Source organism: Monodelphis domestica, chromosome 2 (assembly GCF_027887165.1).
Source record: "Monodelphis domestica isolate mMonDom1 chromosome 2, mMonDom1.pri, whole genome shotgun sequence".
NCBI classification, from domain to species: domain Eukaryota; kingdom Metazoa; phylum Chordata; class Mammalia; order Didelphimorphia; family Didelphidae; genus Monodelphis; species Monodelphis domestica.
Window position 1 is genome coordinate 252,191,069 of NC_077228.1, and position 25,973 is coordinate 252,217,041.

At 34.7% G+C, this 25,973-nt stretch overlaps 1 protein-coding gene across 4 annotated transcripts in view; it reads right to left on the bottom strand.

The window, feature by feature from the left end:
* The window catches only part of TBCD (tubulin folding cofactor D), a 537,579-nt gene that overhangs the window by 242,062 nt on the left and 269,544 nt on the right, over positions 1–25,973 (bottom strand). For all 4 annotated transcript variants that reach the window (XM_056814255.1, XM_056814257.1, XM_056814256.1 and 1 more), the window contains exon 15: positions 6,625–6,781. In XM_056814255.1, coding sequence (XP_056670233.1) covers positions 6,625–6,781 — 157 coding nt within the window. The remainder of the gene's footprint in view (positions 1–6,624; positions 6,782–25,973) is intronic.

Sequence of the window (25,973 nt, forward strand, 5' to 3'; positions counted from 1 at the left end):
TGAACTCACCCATAAAACACAAGCTAATATCAGAGTGGATTAGTATCCAAAACCCTACTATATGCTGTCTACAAGAAATACACATGAGGAAGATAGATACGCAGAGGGTGAAAGTAAGAGGATGGAGCCAAATCTATTGGGCATCAACTGATAAAAAGAAGGCAGGAGTAGCAATCGTGATATCCGACAAAACCTAAGTAAAAATAAATCTACTTAAAAGAGATAGGGAAGGTAATTACATCCTGATAAAAGGCAGGATAGACAATTAGGAAATATCTGTACTCAACATGTATGCACCAAATGGCATAGCATCTAAATTTCTAAAGGAGAAACTACAGGAGCTCAAGGATAAAATAGATAGAAAAAACTATACTAGTGGGAGATCTGAACCTTCCTCTATCTGAACTAAATAAATCAAACCAAAAAATAAATAAGAAAGAGAAAAGAGAAGTGAATAAAATCTTAGAAAAATTAGAGTTAGTAGACATGTGGAGAAAAATAAATAGGGGCAAAAAGGAATATACCTTCTTTCCTGCAGCACATACTACATTCACAAAAATTGACCATGTATTAGGGCATAAAAACATTGCAAACAAGTGCAAAAGAGCAGAAATAATAAATACAACTTTCTCAGATCACAATGCAATGAAGATAAAAATTTGTAAGGGAACATAGAAAGGTAAATCAAAAATTAACTGGAAATTAAACAATACGATTCTCCAAAACCAGTTAGATAAATAACAAATCGTAGAAACAATTAATAACTTCATTGAAGAAAATGACAATGATGAGACAGCCTTTCAAAACCTATGAGATGCAGCCAAAGGAGTACTCAGGGTGAAATTTATATCCTTGCGTTCATATATTAATTATTAAGAAGGGCAGAGGTCAATGAATTGGGCAAGCAAATTAATAAATTAGAAAGCAAAGAAATTAAAAATCCTCAGATGAAGACTAAAATAGAGATCCTAAAACTCAAAGGAGAAATTAATAAAATTGAAAGTCAAAGAACTATTGATTTAATAAATAAGACTGATACTTTGAAAAAAAAACAAATAAAATATACAAAGTACTCATCAGTCTAATTAAAAACAGGAAAGAAAAAAACCAAATTGACAATATCCAAGATGAAAAAGGAGACCTCACCTCTAATGAAGAGGAAACTAAGGCAACCATTAAAAATTATGATACCCAATTATATGGCAATAAATATGGCAATCTAGGTACTATGGATGAATACTTACAAAAATATAAATTGCCTATACTAAAAGAGGGAGAAATAAATTATCTAAGCAACCCCTATCAGAAAAACAAATTGAACAAGCCATCAGAGAATTCCCTAAGAAAAAATCCCCAGGTCCAGATGGATTCACAAATGAATTCTATCAAACATTCAAAGAACAACCAATCCCAATATTAAACAAACTATTTGACAGAAGCCAAGAAAGAGTTCTACCAAATTCATTTTAATACACAAACATGGTACTGATCCCAAAGCCAGGCAGGTCAAAAACAGAGAAAGAAAACTATAGACCAAACTTCCTAATGAATATAGATGCAAAAATCTTAAATAGGATACTAGCAAAAAGACTCAAGCAAGTCATCACAAGAGTTATCCACTATAACCAGGCAGGAATCATATCAGAAATGCAAACATGGTTCAATATTAGGAAAACCATCCACATAATTGACCATATTAACAAGCACACTGACAAAAATCACATGATTATCTCAATAGATGGAGAAAAAGCCTTTGACAAAATACAAAGCCCATTCCTATTGAAAACACTAGAAAGCATAGGAATAGAAGGGCCTTACCTAAAAATAATAAACAGTATATATCTAAAACAGTATATATCTAAAACCATCAGCAAAAATCATTTGCAATGGGGATAAAATAGAAGCCTTCCCAATAAGATCAGGATTAAAACAAGGATGCCCGTTATCACCTTTATTATTTAATATTGTACTAGAAACACTAGCAGTAGCAATTAGAAAAGAAAAAGAAATTGAAGGTATTAAAATTGGCAAAGAGGAGACCAAGTTATCGCTCTTTGAAGATGATATGATGGTTTACTTAAAGAATCCTAGAGAATCAACCAAAAAGTTACTCGAAATAATCAACAACTTTAACAAAGTTGCAGGATACAAAATAACTCACATAAGTTATCAACATTTCTATATATCTCTAACCCATTTCAGCAGCAGGAATTAGAAAGAGAAATACCATTTAAAATCACCCTAGACAATATAAAATACTTAGGAATCTATCTCCCGAGACAAACACAGGAACTATATGAACATAACTACAAAACACTCTCCACACAACTAAAACTAGATGTAAATAATTGGAAAAACACTGATTGCTCATGGGTGGGACGAGCTAACATAATAAAAATGACAATCCTCCCCAAATTAATTTACTTATTTAGTTCCATACCCATTGAACTACCAAAAAATTTCTTTACTCAATTAGAAAAAAACATTAAGATCATTTGGAAGAACAAAAGATCAAGGATATCCAGGGAAATCCTGAAAAAAAATGCAAAGGAAGGGGGACTCCCAGATCTCAAACTACAATATAAAGCAGAAGTCATCAAAACAATTTGGTACTGGCTAAGAGACAGAAAGGAGGATCAGTGGAATAGACTTGGGGTAAATGACCTCAGCAAGACCGTCTATGACAAACCCAAAGACCGCGGCTTGTGAGACAAAAATCCACTATTTGATAAAAACTGCTGGGAAAATTGGCAGACAGTGTGGGAGAGATTAGGTTTGGATCAACACCTCACATCCTACACCAAGATAAACTCAGAATGGCTGAATGACTTGAATATAAAGAAGGAAATTATAAGTAAATTAGGTGAACACAGAATAATATACATGTCAGACCTTTGGGAAGGGAAAGATATTAAAACCAAGCAGGACTTAGAAAGAGTCACAAAATGAAAAATAAATAATTTTGATTACATCAAATTAAAAAGTTTTTGTACACACAAAACCAATGTAACTAAAATTAGAAGCGAAGCAACAAATTGGGAAACAATCTTCATAACAAAAACCACTGACAAAGGTCAAATTACTCAAATTTATAAAGAGCTAAATCAGTTGTACAAAAAATCAAGCCACTCTCCAGTTGAAAAATAGGCAAGGGACATGAATAGGCAGCTTTCAGCCAAAGAAACCAAAACTATTAATAAGCACATGAAAAAGTGTTCTACAGCTCTTATAATCAGAGAGATGTAAATCAAAACAACTTTGAGGTATCACCTCACCTAGCAGATTGGCCATCATGACAGCAAAGGAAAGTAATGAATGCTAGAGGGAATGTGGTAAAGTGGGGACACTAATTCATTGCTGGTGGAGTTGTGAATTGATCAAACTGTTCTGGAGGGCAATTTAGAACTATGCCCAAGGGGCGATAAAAGACTGTCTGCCCTTTGATCCAGCCATAGCACTGCTGGTTTGTACCCCAAAGAGATAATAAGGAAAAGACTTGTCAAGAGTATTCATAGTTGTGCTCTTTGTGGTGGCCAAAAATTGGAAAATGAGGGGATGCCCTTCAATTGGGGAATGGCTGAACAAATTGTGGTATATGTTGGTGATGGAATACTATTGTGCTAAAAGTTATAATAAAGTGGAGGAATTCCATGGAGACTGGAGCAACCTCCAGGAAGTGATGCAGAGCGAAAGGAGCAGAACCAGGAAAACATTGTACACTGAGACTGATACACTGTGGTACAATCGAACGTAATAGACTTCTCCATTAATGTCAATGCAATGTCCCGGAACGATCTGCAGGGATCTAGGAGAAAAAACACTATACACAAGCAGAGGGCAAATTGTGGCAGTAAAAACATCGAGGAAAAGCAACTGCTTGACTACAGGGGTTGAGGGGAGATGTCTGAGGAGAGACTCTAAATAAACACCCTAATGCAAATACGAACAAGGAAATGGGTTCGAATCAAGGACATATGTGATACCCAGTGGAATAGAGTTTCGGCTATGGGAGGGATGGTGGGAGGGGGGGAGGAAAAGAAAATGATGTTTGTTTCCAATGAATAATGTTTGGAAATGACCAAATAGAATAATAAAAAAATTAAAAATTTTAAAAATTTTAAAAAAACAATAAAAAAGAAAGAACTGTGAGAGTAGTACAGAGGAAAACTTATGATTTATTACTTGTTTATATGGCTATGTGATTTAGGATTTGGGTTTTAAAAGATTACACTTACAAAAATGAATAATATGGAAATAAGTTTTGAGTGATTATATATATATATATGTATGTATGTATGTATATGTATATATATATAAAAAACAGGGAAATTGCTTGTCAACTCTGGGAGGAGGGAGGGAATAGGGGAGGGAAACAACAAGAATCATGTAACCATAGAAAATTTTTTAAAGGAAAACAAAATGTAAAAGAAAAATAAAGTATAAAGATCTGACCATGTCATCCCTTTATTTAATAAACTTGAAGATTAAATGAAAAAATTTTAAGTTGCTCATAATCAACCCCATCCAATCCTCTCCAGTATTCATGTGAAAGTATACCCATTTGTTTTTGGAGGGAGGGTGTACATATGTGTATCTACATGTTATATGTATGTGTGCACGTTTATGTCTATATATGGATACATATATGTGCGAATTAAACATACACATACATGTATAGTTGTAGCCATATGTCAAATTCAACACAGGAAAACAAGAAAATAATACATCGAATTCATCATAGGGAAACAAAGAAAACAAGAAGTGAGGAGGGCACAGGAATTAAAATTTAAAATTACACTGGGAAGGGAAGAGCTCTAGAAAGGATTAAAAAATAAAAATAAAAATAAAATGAATAAATGAATAAAATTTAAACAATTTTAAAAATCAAAGAAAAAAAGTGGAAAGTTATACCCATGAACTAGAGAGTGAATAAACAAATTATTTTATATAAATATAAATGTAACTGTACCCTTTAAATGATTTTAAAAATAAATTTTAAAAGAGTCCTGGGGAGTATGAACTGGTGCAGAGTAAAGTAAGTAGAACCCAGAAGAACAAATTTTTTAAAAGGCAGCAACATTATTTAAAAAAAACAAATTTTAGAGCCAAAAGTATAAGAGGCACATTTGACATAGACATTGTATGGATTACTTTTGTTTTATCATCATATTTCTTATAAAAATTTTGTTTTATTTTTCCTTTCAGTCTTCAATGGGCGGGGGGGGGGGGATGAAGTAAATAACATCAGTGATATTTAAGATCATTAAAAGAACAGAATCAAAAGGAACACAGAAGCACAATTCTTTTTGAAATAAATATGGAATGTATCATATAACCTTTTAAAGTCAAGTGATACTGAATTCTTTTGTGCTCTACCATGTTTTTTTAGTATGAGGATTTAATTTTTTTTTTTATTTTAAAAAAGGAACTGTCATTTCCAAGTTTCTTAACTTGTAAGGTAAAAACTAAACTTCAAATACATAAATTAGTATAAAGGAGCAAAAGTGACCATATTTATTTTTGCATTTTGTTTTTTCTATATATTTGCTCCATGCTTCCCTTTCTTCCTCTCTTGCTTCATACATGTGCACATACACACAAATATATTCAATAGGATATAGTAACTATTGTTAATTATAAGACAGCCAAGACAGACAGAATTAAAGGAAGAATCAATTATTGGTACTGATGGGACTAGGGGAAAGAAAATCTAGTCAACACTCAAGTTTCCATCTTCTATTCCCGCCACTTCCAAATAATCAATAACTTATCTTATTTATTCATTGATGTTTCTTTAATAAGCTATTAATCTGAAGAAATCGACATCAAAATCACTTAACAGGGATAATTAAATAGAAATCCAAAGCAATGATTGGCAAATTTTATTGATCATGCATCACTATCAATGAAAAATAAAAATAATAAATTGTACACAAACTCATAATTATATATATTTAGAAAAACTACAAATCTAAGAAGGATGAGATAAAGTTTAAATACTAGATTCTATAATCAACAGAATACCAGAAAGGTAAAAACAGGGAAGATTGTGAAGGCTTTTAAAACCAAACTAGGAATCTTATATTTGATCTTGGAAGTGATAAGGAGTCACTTAACCTCCACTGTCTAGCTCTTACCACACTTCTGCCTTGGAACCAATACCTAGTATTGATTCTAAGTCAGAAGGTAAGAGTTTTTGTTTGGTTTTTTTTTAATTGGTACAAATAAAATTCAACTGCTTAAAACAATAATAAAAAATGATCTATCATTTTTTCAAAGTGTGCTCACTTTAATTGATACACTTATTAACAAAATACTAATATAAGAGATTAAGGATTTAGCTTTATATGTGGCATACTCCAAAAAGTGGCGTATTGGCAAAGTTTGCCTAAGAACACAGAACACTTAGTTAAGGATGACATTAGGTGGGATATGCCAATATCTTATTGTTATTTTTAAAAATCTGCTTATATGCTTGATTTTTCCTAAAATATTCACTCATCTATCCATTTTTTAAATAAAAAGTTGAGTGAATTCAAGGCAAAATGTATCAAGCAAGATTAATTAGTATCAAGGAAAATAAGAAAATCTGTGATCTTCGTAATTGCACAAAAAATATCTTACCTTGAAATCTTATTAACAAACGGCTTCAATTCCTCAGGCTCATAGGCACGGGCAAAAGCCCAACAAACATAACATGCAGCATCTCTCACATTGGAACCCACACTACAAGCTCCCCGTTTTTCATCATATGTCAGTGCTTTCAATATCACAGGGACAACTAAGGAAAAGAAGAAAAAGAATTGCTAAAACAAAAATTGTGAGCAAAATTAAACATTTGTGTACATGTAAGTAATATATAGATGTAATATATTTAAGAAATATATTAACTTTTAATGTACTTATACAGATAGACATATCACACGCATTCCTATTTATATCCCTAATATTCAACATAATGCTCAGCACATAGCAAGCCCTTATAAATGCTTTTTAATTTATTCCTTCAATGAAAAGTTATGAATTGGTGATGTGGTAAAATATATAGAGAGATGTAAGAAAGCATAAAAAAAGGTAAAAAGGATTTAGAGCACCAAAGAATTGAGGACTATAAAGAAGTCAAATGTCTTTATATCATAAATGCTGAAAAAGAATTGACTGACATTTAATATGACAAAAAAAATCATTAAAAACAATAAAATTACATTTTCACATACAGAAGAAATCTGTGATTAATGTGATAATTATAACAATATATGTGACTCAACTGAATCAATTTCTTTGTACTATCTGATGAGAAGAGGGGAAGAAATGAGAGGAGAGGGGAAGAAGGAATTTTTCAAAGATAGGGCAAACAATTAAAACTCAATCCTGAACTATTTTTAAAAGCAATTAGCAATGAAAAATTAGAAACAGATGGGAAATGACTGATATCACCTATAATAATTCTCTACAGAAGTTCAATAGTTGTAAATCTATTACCACAGCAAGGCCAAAAGAGCACAAAAAGTACCTTAGTAAGAAAACATGATTTGCTTGCCAAGTGTAGGCAGATGGCAGCAAAACCAGTTTGGAATATAAACCCCATTTGTAAAATCCTCAGAAGAAATGATAATGGATTACAATAAACAGTATACAAAATTCAACTGGAAGAACAAAAGGTCAAGAATATCAAGATAATTAAAGAAAAAATGTGAAGAAAAGTGGCCTAGTATGAGATCTCAAACTGTACTATAAAGCAGTTATCATCAAAACAGTCTGCTACTGGCTAAGAAACAGAATGGTAGATCAATGGAATCAATTAAATACATAATGTACAGGGTAAATGACCATAAAAACTGCTGGAATAATTAGAAAACAGTATGGGCAGAAAATAAGTATAGAAAAACAGCTTACACAATATACCAAAGGTAAAGTCAAAGTGAGTATATGATTTAGATATAAAGAATGATACCATAATTAGAGGAATAGTTTACCTGACAGATCTATGAAAAAGGGAACAATTTATGACCAAAGATAGAGATCATTATAATAAAATGAATAATTTTGATTATGTTAAATTAAAAAGCTTTTATACAAACAAAACCAATGTAACCAAGATTAGAAGGGAAACAACATACTGTGGTGAGGAGATTTATAGCAAGTTTCTCTGATAAAAGTCTAATTTCGCAAATCTACAGAGAACCAAGTCAAATTTAGAAGAATACAAGTCACTATTCAATTGACAAATGGACAAAGAATAGGAACAAACAATTTTTGGATGAAAAGATCAAAGCTATCAATAATCATATGAAAAAATGTTCTAAATCACACTTGATTAGAGAAAGGCAATTTAAAACAATGCTGAAGTACCACCTCACACCTATCATATTGACTAATATGACAGAAAAGGAAAGTGATAAATCTTGCGAGTTGTTGTGGCAAAATTGGGGCACTAATGCATTGTTGGTAGAGTTGTGAACAGCTCTAAAGATTCTGGAGGGCAATTTGGAACCCTAAAGGCTTAAAACTGTGCATATTCTTTGATCTTGTAATGCCCCTACTAGGTCTGTATTCCTTTTTATCACTTCCAGCAAATAGGTGGAAATTAATTCCAAATGCCAAGTTTCTGTATTATTTAAAGTTGTTAGGACTTTTAATTTAATTTGTAACTTTGAAAGCAATTTCCATTATATAAAAATCCATGATCAATAATGTCTATTGTATATTATATTTCTGAATTTATTTTGCCCCATGTTAGAAAGGAGAAATAAAGGAAACCAGTGGCTAATTGAGGGGGGGAGAATTTAAGGAGGGAAAGGGGAGAGGGAGAAAAATCTAAAAAGAAATGTCATGAATCTCTCTCTTTTTTTTAAACCCTTACCTTCCATCTTGGAATCAATACTGTATATTGGTTCCAAAGTAGAAGAGTGGTAAGGACTAGGCAATGGGGGTTAAGTGACTTGCCTAGGGTCACACAGCTGGGAAGTGTCTGAGGCCAGATTTGAACCTAGGACCTCCCCACCTCTAGGCCTGGCTCTTAATACACTAAGCTACCCAGCTGCCCTCCATAAATCTCTTTCTGAACATTATTGACTATTTCTAATGAGATGTCATAATTTTATTACAAAAAGATAAGCTTTTAAATTGGAGAATAATGGCTAAACTAATTGTGGTACATGAATGCAATGGAACATCATTGTACCCTAAGAAACTATGAATGTGATGAATAAAGATCAGCATGATGTAGCTGGGGAGACCACAGAGTGGTCCTTGGCGAGATGTGACTGCCCACTCTATCCCCCTTGCATGACTTCTTTTATCAATGCCCCTTACCTATGAATTGACATGATTATTATTTCCCCTAGTCTCAAAAGAAATAATACAAGAGCAAAACACCTGTACCCTAATTCTCTAAAACATCACCAAAAGATCAGACCCTCAAACCCAATCCCAAAAGACTATCGTGGGTTAACTTTTACTTAGGCACATAATTCCCAGCAAAACCGCAGCTATAGGACAAGGCCCAAAACTTTCTCATGAAGACAGCACACAAATCAATCATAGAGGCCCATACAATAGGTACAGGTACCGTACAGGTACACTAAGCTTCAATATGCCTCAGTGAATCAATTACACAAATTAGTAACTCAAACTCCCTACTAAGTCACCTGTGACGAAATCATTTATCTTGTGTGCAACCTTTATTCTGTCTGTAATCACAATACAAAAATATAGAATGTTAATCAAGTGATTTGTTAAAATTCATGTATTACTTTTCCAATTATCTCTCTTTGATTTTGTGTATCTGTATGCCAAGAGAATGGGTATAAAAATAAAGATCAGACATCGGGAAAGCGGAGCAGCTTTGAGATGCAAAGCAGTCCCATGGCCGTAATGATTAAGCTGTCTTCCGTTTGTTATTTATTTTATTTTATTTATTTTGACTGATTGTTCGCCACCTGTTGGGAAACCTGGAGTTGCAGGTGGGGCTGGACCCTGACCACAGCACAAGAAAAACTCTGTGTGTGTGTGTGTGTGTGTGTGTGTGTGTGTGTGTGTGTGTGTGTGTAATTCTCATAAAACAATCCAAAATTATAATGAACAAATGAGTCCTCAAACAAAAAGGTATGAGGTAAAGTTCTCCTACTGATTCATGCCGTGGCAGAAGGTCCACAGATGTAGAACAATTTATTTGCTTTTAGACTCTTTTGTTAATGTATTAACTGTTCCTCTCCCTCTCCCTCTCTCTCCCCCTTCTTCTCTCTCTCTCTCTCTCTCCCTCTCTCTCTCTGAAAATAAAATATGGGAAGGCTGCGGTGAGAAACATGGCTAAATTTAGGTAATTTAAAAAGAAAAAAATGTCAATAAGCATTTATTTTTTAAAATGTATTCCCTCATTTTGGGCTGCTAGGTGGTACAGTGGCCAGAATGCCAAGTTAGGAAGATTCATCTTCCTGATTTCAAATCTGGCCTTAAACACTTACTAGCTATGTGACCCTGGGAAAATCACTTTACCCTATTTGCCTCAATTCCTCATCTTGTAAATAAGCTGTAGAAGGAAAAGAGTAAACTATTCTAGTATCTCTGCCAAGAAAATAAAAAATGGGGTCATAAAGAGTCAGACATGACTGAACAGTAACAACAAATGTAGTTCAAGTGTTATTATCCCTATTTTAAAGATATAGGCTAAAAGATCTGTTGAAAGGAAGATCTGAGTTTATATCTGTCCTCAGACACTTAACCTTTATCTCAGCTTCCGCATCTATAAAATGGAAGTAAATCATTATACCTACTTCCCATATTTGGGAGGATAAAATGAGATTGTATTTGTAATATTTGTGCTAAGGCACTGTGCCTGCCACACAGGAGGTAATATACAGATTTCAGCTAAGAAATAGCTTATAAAAATATAAATTCAAGGATTCAAACTTAGGACTCATTTCTCCAATAAGATCCAATATTTTTTACACTAAAAATAAGTTAACTCCCTCCTCATGATTTCCCTGTTTCTGTTATTTGCACCATGTTTTCACAAACGTTTGGGATCAAAATCTCAATCACAATTGACTCTTCTCTCACTCAAATTCAAGAAGTATTGTCAATTTTTACTTTCTAATTTTTTTAGTCTGTCCTCTTCTCCTTGCCACCACCAGATTTCATTCACTCATATCCTTAAAATTACAAAAGAATATTAATTTTCCTATTTCCCATCTCATCTTCCTCCTAAATAAACCTATACCTTATTACTATACTTATCTTCTTTAAAAAAAAAAAAACCACTATATCATGTAATTCACTCCCACTAAAAACTGTATGGTTCCCAGTTGTATCTGGGACAAATTTTAAACTAAATCACCATTCAAGATAAGACTTCTTATAAGGGTGTCAATTAGAGATCTACTGCATTATATTAACAATATCTTCTAGTAATAATAAATATCAGTTGAATGAATAAAAAATAAAGAATATCTTTAATTTTTATTCTCATACTTAAACTTCTTTGTTCCTTAGTAGCTAATTAAATATAAGCTCCCTAAGGTTAGGGACAAGGTTTTTTACAAACTTTGTAACATTCTACAATACAGACTACAACACATTGTTTACTCAATCTCATGGTTCCCATCATAGTTCAATTGAAAAGGTATTCAAAACTAGTAAAAGGAACAGGGTTTAGCATATGAAAAGTTTTGGGGAAAAGTAATATCAACCCAATATAGACAGAAGTCTGTTAGCTTGTAATAAGTCTATAAAATTCAGGTTGTGAATATGGTAAGACATCAAAAATTAAAGGAAAAAAGATTAAAGGGGATATAAAGTTACATTCTCATGACAAAATCTGAAAGGAACAGTCCTTATATTTTTCTAAACTATAGGAAGAATTATCATGTAAAACAAAAGCATTCATTGAATATTCATTAAAAATTAAAAACGATCTTACAATGAATTTCACATGTGCCAATATAGCAGTCCATCTAGCGGTTGGTATAATAATTTTTCTTTGTGGGATATAACTTGAGAAGGAGGAAGGAGCCTGAGGAAGATGGGTGATAAATGAAGACTCAAAGACAAGTTAATAGATAGGGGGTGTGGCTCTGGCTCCTGATAATATTCTCCTTAGAAAATTAATTAAAGGAAAATATGAGAAATAAGAGAACACGTGGAAGTAAGAATTCTGAGATAGAAAGCACATGGCTAAGAGAGGCGGTAGAAAAGATAAAGAGAGATAGAAGAAAGAGCTCCAAGGTTGCAGGAATCAAGAGGAAGAGGAGTGCCCCTCACCCCAGCATTTATTGTGGATTGAGAGGTGATCATGAATATGTAACATAGCACTTAGGTCTTAACATTGGTTGAATAGACAATGACAGGGTCAGAGGAGGTGGGGATTCACCTGACATGCACTTTTCAGAGGAATGAGGTTTGACAAGGTGAGGGCTAAGCCTTTGTGGCTGAGGCTCATGAATTCTCCTGCCCTTCTATACACTGATCATTAACTGATCTAATCAAGTATTTAATACATCAACCATACTTTCATGCCTGGTATGTTATAGCCTCACTACTATTTTACTTTAAGTATGAGCCTACTCCCACAGACATTGTTTGTGAGAGAACGTTCACAACTTTGTTGGAGCAAAGCTTTCATTTGCAGAAGATAAAATAATTTAAAAAGAAAAACTGAATTAAGGCACCTCATCCCCTCCCACTCCATCTGAAATGTAACAATTCAAAATCTTAAAACACAAAGGTCAAAAAGGGGCCATGTAAAGAGTACTGAGTCCTCTATGACAAAGGTTTAATTTCCCTAATAAATAAGGAACTAAGTCAAATTTACAAAAAATCAAGCTATTCCCCAATTGACAAATGATCAAGGGACATGAATAGGCAGTTTTTCACATGAAGATTCAAAACTATCAATAAGCACATGAAAAAGTGTTCTAAATCTCTCCTGATTAGAGAAATGCAAATTAAAAACAACTCTGGAGTACCTCCTTACACCGATCAGACTGGCCAACATGGCAGCAAAAGAAAATGATAAATGTTGGAGGGGATGTGGCAAAATTGGGACACTAATATACTACTGGTGGAATTGTGAATTGATCCAACCATTCTGGTGGGCAATTTGGAAATCTGTGAAAAGGATTTTTAAAAAATGACTATCCTTTGATCCATCCATACCACTTCTGGGTTTATACCCCCCCCAAAGAAATAATAAGGAAAATGACTTTTACAAAAATATTTCTAGCCGTGCTCTTTGTGGTAACAAAAAAATTGGAAAATGTGTGTGTGGGGGGGGGGGGGGGGGGATGTGTATCTGATAGTGATGAAATATTATTGTGCCAAAAGGAATAATGAACTGGAGGAATTCCATATGAACTAGAATGACCTCCAGGAATTGATGCAGAGCGAAAGGAGCAGAACCAGGAGAACCTTACACACAGAGACTGATACATTATGGCACAATTGACTGTAATAGACTTTTCTACTAGCAGCAATGAAATGACCCAGGACAATCCAGAGGAATTTGGGAGAAAGAATGCTATCACATCCAGAGAAAGAACTGTGGAAACAGAAATGCATGAGAAAAACATATGATCAATCACATAGTGTGATAGGGATATGATTAGGGTTTTGATGTTCAAAGATCACTCTACTGAAAATATGAATAACATGGAAATAGATACATGTATAACCCAGTGGAATTGCTTGTCTGCTTTGGAAGTGGGGAGGAAAGACCGGGGTAGGGGGAAGTCAGGAATCATGTAACCATGGAAAAATATGCTAAATTTTAAGAAGGGGGGTGGGGGGGGGGGGAAGAGAGAGGGAGTGCTGAGTCAGCATATATGGTTTCGGGTTCAAACTCTGTCACTACCTGGCTGTGAAAACTTGTACAAGTCATTTCCTTTTTAGGGTAAGAGTTCAATACTAAATAATCTCTTAATATCCTTGCAGAACTAAAAATTTTTGGTTGAAATTGAGATAATAGTCAAGAAAATCTTTACACATAGGTAAAGGGGGAAATGGAAAAGGCTAGAAGGGGAAATAAATGCCTCCTATTTAAATTTAAATGCCTTCCATTTAAGAAGAAAAACTGAACAGCCCTTTCCAGAATCAATAGCTTTGAGAGATGAGGAGTTATGGCTACACACTGAGTATAGGATAAAATTCCAGCAATATATTACAAATGTAAGTCAAATAAGATTCCCTGAAGGGCTTCCTTCTGGTAACTTGCAGACTCGAATTCTAAATTAAATATTCATTTTTGATAACCATATAATTTATATTACTGTGCTGTCTTTTGGGAGAAAATAGCTTTCATGCAGAACAGAAAATACATCATTTTTGAAACTCCTTTGCTATTCCAGGACTATGAAGAATCTAAGAGATCTTATGCTGATCTCATTCTTAAAAGGCCAAATTGTTAATTATTTATGTGTAGAGTGGAAGGGGGGGGGGACTCGTACCCCCAGAATAACTCTAATAACCAGACAGGAGGCTTGATAAGATGTTGGCAGAGAAATGCTGCTTTATTTGGAGAAAACAGCAGAGAGCAGGGAGGGGGGGGAGGGGAAGGAAGAAGATTCTGCCCACACACATGGCTTGATCAGGGCGAAAATGTCCTCTCTTCTTCTAGGTAAAATCACAGACATTTATAAAAATCCTGACAAGATGTTCCCAGTCCTGAGTGCATGACCCAACATCACATACCCCAAAGACCCCCATGATCCAGAAAAACCCAAGACTATCATGGGATTCCCAGGCTGGGACCATAATGATACTTTTGAAACTCACTGTACTTTCCCTCCTTCAGCTTATCTTATAGTTGGCTTTCTTCCCAGGGAACAGATAAACTCTTCTCAAGGTTTTTGAAAACAGGTCAGAAAAACAAGAATTTTATGGGTTGGGGGGGATGGGGCAGGTAGTTTTAGTCTAAAGAATAGTAACACTAAGAGGTCTTGAGAATTGGGGTTACAAGCCAAATACTATTCTGAGAATTATACACTGAATCTCATCCCACACAGTCTTCCCTCTTTTTAATTTCAGGGTCATGTAATTCTCACCTGTCTCGGTTTCCCCTATTTGCAACAATAACATCAAATGACATTGATTAAGCATACTTGGATACTCTTCATCTTCAGAAATTGTCTTCATCTAGATTCTGCTCCTTCTATTCCAGCTTGCTTGCAGAATATTAGGGGTGGGGTCCTCCTACTAATAAAAATTCTTTTGCAAAGCTAACATCTTATGAAATAAATTAATTCTTCTACCTCAGGTTCTGTAAGAGTTTCAAAAATCCCTGGGTCCCTAATTTTTAGTCTAAAGTTTAGCTTCTCATAACTACTTCCACTTATTTCTATGGAATATCAATTACAGATCATCAAAAAAAATCTCACTTGTCTAAAACTATCACTTAGTTAATTCTAATTTCTTCTACTAGTCAACTTGCTAGTTTGGAAAATGGAAACTTTCCATCTTACAATTTGCATCCTATACTGATTGTAGGAATTTGTCACAAAAGAAAGGCAGGGAAAAGTATCTTTAACTATACTTACAGTTCTCTCAAGGACACAGAATGAGTAGGTCAACACTGACTTCACGTACAGGTCAGAGCTATCACTGGCTCATGCCATAATTGTTTCACTCAGGGACCATCAGAATCGGGTGTGCCTTACCAACTCAGAAGGATTCTACCTCAGTTTCAGACTCAACTTCCTATAAGAACTTTCACTTGTCCTCTGAGTCTTCTTGTTCTCTTCCAATGGTGGTTTAATTATCAGACAATCATATTTGAATTCAAAGTTCACCTTAATATTAGGTGTGATTCCCATAAACCTTTGTCTTAAGTGGCAAAAAATCTTAGTCATCATAGTTGAGAGAAAACCTTTTCTCTTTGTTTTCCAATTTCTTTCATTTTCCATAATTTCAAACAAGTCTCCTGCTTACTTGCTTACTTATTCTAATGGTTTCTAAAAATTTTACTTCAGATTTATCTAAAATAAATGTTCTCTTTAACTTCTTCATATAGTAAATGGCAATTCATTATCTCTTTATTCTATACCTTGTTTATATTTGCCTTACCATGATCTTCAAAAGACTTTCTCTTACTCTATCCACTAAAACTTACTCTATCTCTAAACACCCATTCTTTTTCCCCTCAAGACTCAGAATCACATTCATTATTCCCCTCCTGATACCTTCACATACCTACTTACATTTATCCTACAGCATGTCTGCCTTCTGGCTCTCATAAAGAAGTCCCGTATTCTATTATGTCTCCTACACCTTATTCTACATCTCTCACACCTTCTACTACTTGCTTTTGTCTTCACTCAACTTAACATCCAGCAGTTACTCTGTCATCAGCTATTAGTTATCATTCTTCTTATCAACTGCATCATTATTCACATATATAGTTTACATATCATATCTTTACATATTGTCTTATCCAATTCACCTTAGAAATTAGTTTTCTTCACAGTAAAAATTAAATAAATCCTTTGTGTTCACCCAAAATTATATTCTACAGGCCAATAATGTTTAAATCCATATTTACATTCAGTAATAAAATCATTTTTACCCAAGGTACGTATTTTGGTAACAATTCATATATCCTAAATGGTTACAACAAATGTTTACAAATTCAGAAATCCTTTTTGCAATACTCCAAACTCTTAATAAGTTATTTCATTCAAATTTCCAAATTTAAAACTCTTCACCAATGTTCATTACATTCTCACTTGTTTAATTCAACAGCACATATACTAGAATAACCTTTTCACATTCTCTTTTGTCTATCCCAAAATTTAGGTCATACAGAATCTTCTCCATATTACATAACATCTTCTTCTTCTAAGCTGATACTAAATTCTTATACACTTTACACTCATTTTATTAAACTTTTATATTCATTAAGCAGCCAGCACAGACAGCACTTATCAAGAGTTTCCTCCTTTTCTGCTTCTTCAAAGCAAAAATCCTTTCTGCATCATGCTGGCTATTAATTAAATTCAGTCAATTCTCATATTGTTGATTCAAATAACAAACATTTTAGGTATATCCAAACATTCAAATCTCAAACCACTGTTCATTTCAAATCTCAGTGAGAACTAACAATTCTCTCATCATTAAGTTCAAAATCAAACTTATATGTAATCTTGTACAACTGAGACAATTTCAATACTAAATCACTTTACAGTCATTTCACACAATTCCACAGGTACATTTCAGAATCATTTGTGATTTTCTCAAAAGCATATACTTCAATCTTGAAAATTAATCCTAAAAAATTAAAAAAATTAATCCAATCAAATTGTGGGATCAAAATCTCCCTTCTCTTGTTCTAATCTCCCCTTTCTAATAACCTTTTAACTTTTCTATTTACATGTTAGCAGAGCTCTGGTAGAGAAGTAGCTGCTGCCTCTGAGTTTTGGCAGTGGGGGAGCTGATGAAACTATAGGTGCCACAGAAGACACTAGTACTGGCTCTGGCTCTATTTGGAGTACCAGTGCTGACACAGGAGGCACAGGAAGAACAAGCAGTGAAACTGTAGATTCCACTGCTCTATTTTCCTCCTTTCTTTCTCTCATCACCAAAGGTCTTACATCTGGCTGCCATAATACAGCATATGCTATCTCCCTATCATTTATAAAATTTTTCCCAATAACAGTTTTATTTAGTTTCTCACAGATTGTATAATCATTAGATCCAAATTTTGGCCATATGATGTGGGTCTGTGTGTCAATCACCAGACCTGCCCACTGAAAACAGCAATACTGAATGAACATGCCTGGGTCAAAGTGTTCATATCGAGGGGAATATTTACAAGTGTCCAATTTAGCTCTTAAAGGACTATCCCTAGGAATTGTGTTTACTTCTCTCTTGTATGTATCCATGTCCTCTATTTTGTACTTCTTTTTCTTCTGGGCTAATGCTTTTTGCTCCATGTTTCTGTCTTGAAATTTTTAATCTTACCCAATTAGAAATTCCCTTTCTCCCGACTTGTCTCTTTCTCTGAAGCTCCACATATACAAACAAGAGCTTCTCTCATTTTCCACTATTCCCCCTCATAGAGATACAGAATTGTGATAATAAGGACTCCCATTGGCTTTGCTTGGTCTAAAAAAAAACCACCTGGACTCTGCCAGTCTGCTATTCAAGTCACATCCATTCACATACAAGCTTAGAGAAAGAGAGGACACCTCCCCTCCCCAGGTTTATTGTTCATACTCACATAAAACGAATGGCCCCCATGTTAGAAGTGTTGACTCCAGTCTTTTCTCTTGCATCTGTCATTCCCTGTCTGCTCTCTTGCTCACAAGGATTTTTAGGAACAAACAGAAGGACTTAGATTTGCCCAGATGGGTAAACTGAGGCACTTCTACCATTCTAGAATCCTGGGCGGGGCCTAATCTGTGTGGAGTAGAATTCAGAGGGGAGGGGCTCATACCCCCAGAAATCACTCTAATGAGTAGACAGGAGACTTAATAAGATGTTGGCCATGAAAAGCTGCTTTATCTGGAGAAAACAACAGACAGGAGGGAAGGGGGGGAAAGGGAAGGAGAGGAGAAAGAAAGAGATTCTGCCCACACAAGGGGCTCGCTCAGGGCAAAAAAGGTCCTCTCTTCTTCTAGGTACAATCACAGTCTTTTATAACAATCCTAAAGCAAAATTCTCCTCCTCCCCTCTGTCCAATCCCACAGAAGGGGTATGTGACATTCACAGTCTTGAGCTCATGATTGTCAACATTACATACCCCTAAAAACCCCCATAATCCAGAAAAACCCAAGACTATCATGGGATTCCCATGCTGGGACCATAATGATACTTTTGAAACTCACTGCACTTTCCCTTTCAGGCTTTCTTCCCAGGGTACAGATAAACTCTTCTCAAGGTTTTTGAAAATAGGTCAGGAAAACTAAAAGTTTTAGGGAGGTGGGGGGAGGCAGTTTTAGTCTAAGGAATAGTAACACTAAGGGGTCTTGAGAAATGGGGTAACAAGCCAAATACTACTCTTTGAGAATTACACATTGAATCTCATCCCATACACTTATAACTCATAGAAAAAATAAGTTCTATTTTTCATACCAGCTTGACACTAACTTGAAAAACAAACAAAAAAACCTTAACATTCCAGTCATTTACAATATGAATTGTATTGTTATTTGCATCCAATACTGATTGAAAAAAATATCTTTACTCAACAGGATAAGGATATCCAATTCAAACCTCCCATTTTAAAGATAAACTCTTTCAAAAGAAAGGAAAATAATTTACCCCAAATTATATTCAGTCATAGAGGGCAGCTAATTGATATAATGAATAGTGCTAGATCTGCTCTCATATTCGTATATTCAAATTTAGCCTCCAACACTTACTAGTTGTGTGACCGTGGGCAAGTCACTTAACCTTGTTTGCCTGTTTCCCAGTCTGTAAAATGAACTGGAAAAGGAAATGGCAAACCATTCCAATATCTTTGCCAAGAAAATCCCAAATACAGTCATTCAGAATCAGACATGACTAAAAAACAACTGAACCACAACATACCAATAAGGAATAGCATTAGGTTTCAAAAAACCGAGTCTCCTAATTTCAAACTCAATATGTTTTTCTACAAATCTAAAAAATCACCCTATCTATGGCCCATGATAATAGAAAGTTAATTTCAAAGTGTTGAGAGTAATTCCAACATCCAAACTTAAAAGAAAAACAGAAGGCTTATAAAAAAGTTGGTTTTGTCTTCATCTGCAGAGTTTTATTTTGTTTTGTTTTTCTTCCAAGCATGAAAAGAAATTGCAATCATACACCTGATTAGCTCTGTCAAATGCTGAATTAGGTAGGTCAGGAAAGGGGAAATTGAGACAAATATTCTGGCAAAACTTAATATTTTACCTGTGACAAAAGGTCATTAACTCATTATCCTCTACCCTTTTCTTTATTGGGGGAGGGAAGGGATATAAATACTTCTGGATAAATTTGAACAGAAAGCAAAGAAAAAACTACACATGGTCTTGAATTTATGTCATAAAGTCAGGTGTACTCTATCATGTAACCACAGGTGTTGCCTTTTTTTTTAAGAAACTTTGAAATTATACATTGACTATACACTCCTCAAATCTGTCAGCTACCAGGCATGAATAATCTTCTGTACTCCAACAAGTTGCTCTACTAAAAGCAAGGGAGCATCTAGTACCTCACAAGTACCTCATTAAGATTAATCCTGGCACCAAAATCCATAAAATAATACTCAGTGCAACCTATCTACTTCAGTAGTCACCTAAAATCTGACCTTTAAAGAGAAAGGTTTCAGAAGGTTATTATTAAACATCAAGCAAGACAGAGACAAAGCTCCCAAGTAAGTATGCTTTACTCCAGATTCACCTCTGCATCTGTTTAATCTCTCCATTCTTTCCAAGCACATTATTCCACTGCTACTAGCCCATTCCTGTACCCCACCCCAGTCCTTGAAATAACAAAAAAAAAAAGCAAGGCTACCATTCCTTTAATGTTTTGACAGCATCCAAACCAGAGCAGCAGAGGAAGAAAGGGTTCTGAAATTCCAGGAAATGGAACTCATTTAGTTAAATGTCCCAATTATCCTGACATTTTAATTAAACATCCAGAGGTCAAAGGTCATAAAGGGTTGGGTGGGGAAGAAGGCTTTATAAACTAATTTGGAAGACCCTAAGACCTTTAAGAGTGATAGCTGTCTTTTCTCCTTTGAAGCAGTTGTGATTCAATCATGTATTATTCTTCATGATCCAATTTAGGATTTCCTTGGCAAAGATATTGGAGTAGTTCGCCACTCCTTCCCTAGCTCATTTTACACATGGGGAAACTGAGGCCAAGGAGGTTAAAACATTTACTCTGCCTCACAAAGCTAGTGTCTGAGGCTACAAAGACAAGTCTTCCTGATCCCAAGTCAAGTACCTCCTGGCTGCCCTAATTATAAGCCTAAATCAAAGTCAATCCCCAAACTCATGTGGCATTTGAATTGGATATAGGATGTTTTGCTAAATTTACCAATGACTAACTTCATTTATTAGTATTTGAGAATACTTATAACATAAAAGTTCATTAATAGATAAAAAACTAACCATATTACAATATTAATCAGTCAATAAACATTTATTTAAATACCTACTATGTGTCAGGAACTGTGCTAAGCATTGGAAGACAAGAGACAAGACATCTCTAATCTCAAAGCTTCTTCTCAATATAACAAAGAGGACCTACTTCTTCTAAAAACAAAGATCTCAATGAATTCTCATCCTATACAACATTCTTAAAAAATAATTTTACTGGTTATTTGTTGACAAAAAAATTTTTATAGTATTTTCATGAACAAAAAAAGAAAAAATGTTGTAAATAAAACATGAATCTCTAACATATGCAGCTTTTTCTTCCTTTTTTTTTTAAAATAAAATTGCAGGTGTTCTTAAACTTTATTATATCATGTTGTCAAGTAGAGCCTTTGGCCCTTTTCTCTAAATAATATTTTTAAATTCATAAAATAAATTACAGAAAATTACAAAGGAAACCAATTATGCTAAAAAAAAAACAATTAGGTAAACTCATTACCCAAGTAAAAACTTTTGTTTTACAGGTAAACAACATATTAAGCTTGTAAATTCCAAGGCTATCCAATGTGTGTCTATTTCTCTGAATTCCCTTCTGTTCATTTCTGAGCAGTTAGTGTGCTTAAATGTTTCACTGATGTTCTTATTCTTTTTTTTTAGCCTCATTATAATTATACCAGCTGTTTCTATAATTCTCTATCCTCCTCCCCACTTTCCCAAGACCACCACCCCTTTCCCCATGGGTAAAAATTACAACTCTTCCTTGTATATTCAATAAGAATGCATGGACAATAAAAAGAAATTCATACATTGGCCAGGTAGGTGGCAGAGTAGATAGAAACCTGGACCTAGAGTCAGGAAGACCTAAGTTCAAATGATACAAAAGACATGTGTGATGTTGAGCAAGTCACTTTAAGTTTCTCTGCCCAGTTTCCTCATTTGTAAAATAGGGATAATAACATAAGGTTGCTCTGAGAATAAAACAAAATAATTATACAATGCTTTGCAAACCTTAAATCACTACATAAATGTAAAGTTTTTTTGTTATTGTTATTATTTAAACATGTCTCATTCTTCACTTCTAGCCCATGACTAAAGGGATGAGAATCATGTTTCAAATCTTTTATTTTCTGAAGTAACGATTAGTAACTTTGCATCAGCATGGTTTACATATGCCTTTCAGAATTATTGTTCTTTACGATATTATAGTAGCTGTATAAAATGTTCTCCTACTTCTGTTCAATTCATTGCATCAATATAAAAGGTCCTCCAAGATGTTTCTGAATACATCTATCACATCCTTACATTAAGGCCTAATCAAACAAACAAAGCCAGCCCAGTCAACATCCTCTCTTCCTTTAAACTTCTATGATTTGATTCTGACTGCAAGTTTCTTCAATACAAGGCTGTTTATTAATTCAAGTAACAAAAAAAGGGGGGGGGAATAGATTTGAGGAAATAGGAAACCCTACAAGTTGTCTTTTCTTTCTTCAGCTGAGCCAAATGGTTCAGGTTTCAGAGTCTCTTTTTTCTTTCCTCTCTAATCACTGTCACTATCCTAATCTAAACAGATGTCAAGTGTCCTTCTTGGGAAGGTCAAGGGATGAGATAGGTCTTCAGGGTGACCCAGTGAAGTTGTTGTTCTTTTGCTTTCTTAAATTGATAATCTAAAGATGTCAGTAATCTTCTTTCTTCAGGGCAAGGGGAATATAATAAAATTCCATTGCCTTCATTCAGCATCTTGTAAGTTCAGTGATGGCAAACCTATGGCACACAGAGTAGTCTCCATGGGCACGCAGGCCAACCTCCCCCTCCAAACCCCTTCCTAAAGTTTATTACTAGAAAGGACTAAGGACTTGAGTGGAGCTGCTCTCCTCCCCCTCTGCCCAGCAGCCTAATGGGAGCACTAACTCCCTCCCTTGTCTAGGATAAAGGGGGAGGGGGCATTGGAACTCAGCCTCTAGTGGAGGGCCAGCACAGCACTTGGTCTGGGGATGGGGGCCTGGCACTCCATCCCTAAAAGGTTCACCATTACTGCCTTAGTTGATTGATATCCAGTTATAATTATCAAGAAAAGTATGCTGGGGGCAGCTGGGTAGTTCAATGGTTTGAGAGTGAGGCCTAGAGATGGGAGGTCCTAGGTTCAAATCTGACTTCAGACACTTCCCAGCTATGTGACCCTGGGCAAGACACTTAACCCCCATTGCCTAGCCCTTAACACTCTTCTGCCTTGGAACCAATACACAGTATTGATTCCAATACGGAAGATAGGGGTTTTTAAAAAAAAGTATGTTGTTATGAATATTTTTTTAACCTATGATTCTTTTTCATCTTTCTTTTAACTCTTCATGGCAGAGGCCTAGTTCTGGTATCACTAAGACAAGGAGTATGGACAGTTTAGTAATTTTGAGCATATTAAAAAACTGGCTTCTAGAATGACTAGACCAATTTGAAGTTCTACCAACAGTATGTATTGGTGTGACTATTCTCTTACAGCCCCTAAAACATCTGTCATTTTTCTTTTTGTCAATGCTATCACTCTTTAGGATGTGATTTGGATTATGTTTTTCATATAGTTATTAGTAGCTTGTATGCCTTCCTTTGTATAGTTTTATCATTTATTCTGGGAAATAACTCATTTTTGTATAACATATACCCTATATACTTTAGATATCAGACTTTTATCAAAGAAACTCTGCAAAGATCTCTTCCAGTTATATTTCCATATATATTTCCCTTCCAAATTTTAACTAAATCAATTATGAAAATGCACAAGCTTTTAAATTTTTTAACTGTTTTTTATCTTCAATAAATTTCTCCTGCTCACTGCTTCCTATCCAGGATCCACTTTGACTCCCCATACTTTTTCTCTATACAGCATGAAAGATCTCTCCTCTCCTGTGACCCCATTTTCTAATTGCTCAGTTCTTTCCAGAACCTACTTTTGATGAAGGTCAATCCCATGCTCAAATCTTCACTTCTCCTGACTTCTCTCAGGATTCTCTAGTCTTCAATAGTAGCTTTCTTTATTTCCTCATTCTTCCACAACTTGCTTTTCAATCCTCTATTATAAGCTCCTTCCACCATTAAAATGTAACCTCCTTAGAGCAAGAACTATCTTTCTGTTTACTTATATTCATAAAACTGATATATTTATACTTAATATATAGTATCTGACACACAGTAAGCATTTAATAAATGTCTGCTACCTTCTCAATGCCTTGGTTTATTCAAGAATTCTTCTCCCACCCAATCATAAAAAAGTATCTGCTATCTGTTTATGATGTGAATCTTTTATACCTAAATATATTCAATTTGAAACTTACTTGTGGTGTGATGTGAACTGTTTGTCTAAAGTTTATGTCAGAGATTATCTAGCTTTTCCAGAAGTTTTTGTCAAATAATGAATTTTTACTCAAGTAGCTAGCATTTTTGGCATTACAATACTATGCTTCAAAGTTTGTTTTCTGGTCTTATATTACTCTATCTCACTGATCAATTTTTAGTTCTTATTTTTTAACTATTATCAAATGGTTCTCAAGATTACTACTCTGAAGCATAATTTTCAGTCTTATGCTAAAAAAATAGAATAAGATACAAAACAAACATACCTTCCTTCACTCTCCCCCCATTATTACTCTTTAGGATTCTTGGGCTTCATTCCTCTAAGTCAGGGGTCCCCCAAATTGAAGACCCCTGAGGCCATTTATCTGGTCCCTACCACACTTTTGTAAGGGGCACCACTTTTATTGGTGGTCAGTGAGAGGAGCACACTGCAAAGCGCAGCGTCACTCACATACAGTACTACTATTTCCAGTGCCTTTGCAAGGCACCTTGTTCGGAGAGTAACTGAACAAGAAAGAGGCGCCGCACAAAGGATTATGTGACTGCACAATGGAAGACATCAGCATGATGAGCAGAGATCTGGGGGAGGAGATTCCGCACTGTGTATACTGCTGCCTGGTAATAGTGGTGGTGGTAATGGGCCTGTGCAAGATGTGACAGGCCCATCACAGCCAGTGCTACAGCCTCTGCTATCCCAGACAGCAATATACAGATTTGTTCGTAGTGTTTTTTATAGTCCAGCCCTCCAATGGTCTGAGGGACAGTGAACTGGCCCCCTGTGTAAAAAGTTTGGGAATCCCTGCTCTAGGTTCATTATACTTTTGTTTTTAGGCTCTTTTATATAACAGTTTGATTTGTTTGGTCATCTGATTTATCTAGCACTGAATAAGAAAATTAACTTAGGTAATATTGTAATTTTATCATACTGGCATGGCCCTAGTAAGGATAATTAATATGTATCCAATTAGTCAAGTATGTCTTGATAAGTGTATAACCAAACAATTTTTACATTATGCAGTTATTTTGAGGGGAATCTTTCTCTTCCTATTGTTTTGTTGACAATATACAGAAAAGGTAAAGATCTGTGTGGGTTTATTTTATATTCCCACAACTTTGCTGAAGTTATTGTTTCAGTTAAATTTATAATAGAATCCTCAGGGTATCACTGATATCAATGCCCCCCCCCAAAAGTAATAATTATTTATCCTCTTCACCTATGTGCTTTCCCTTAATTTCTTTCTCTTTTTTCCTATATCAAATATTTCTAGAATTACATCAAATTGCAATGGTAAAAATGGACATCCTTGTTTTTCCCAAAAATTTTATTAGAAAGACCAGTGATATATCTCAATAATGGAAAATTCTAGTTCTTGCAATAAGTTAGATAAAAAAGGAATGAATGAAGTAAAATATTACTCTGAGCATTTGATAAAAGAGGCTTTAACAGATTATCAAAGGATTGGGTAACAAAAACAACTAAGAAACCTTACTCTAGATTCACTGCTACCTAGTGCTACCTCACACCTGGACTACTATAGTAAGTTTCTTAATTGGAATACCTATAATTTTTTTTGT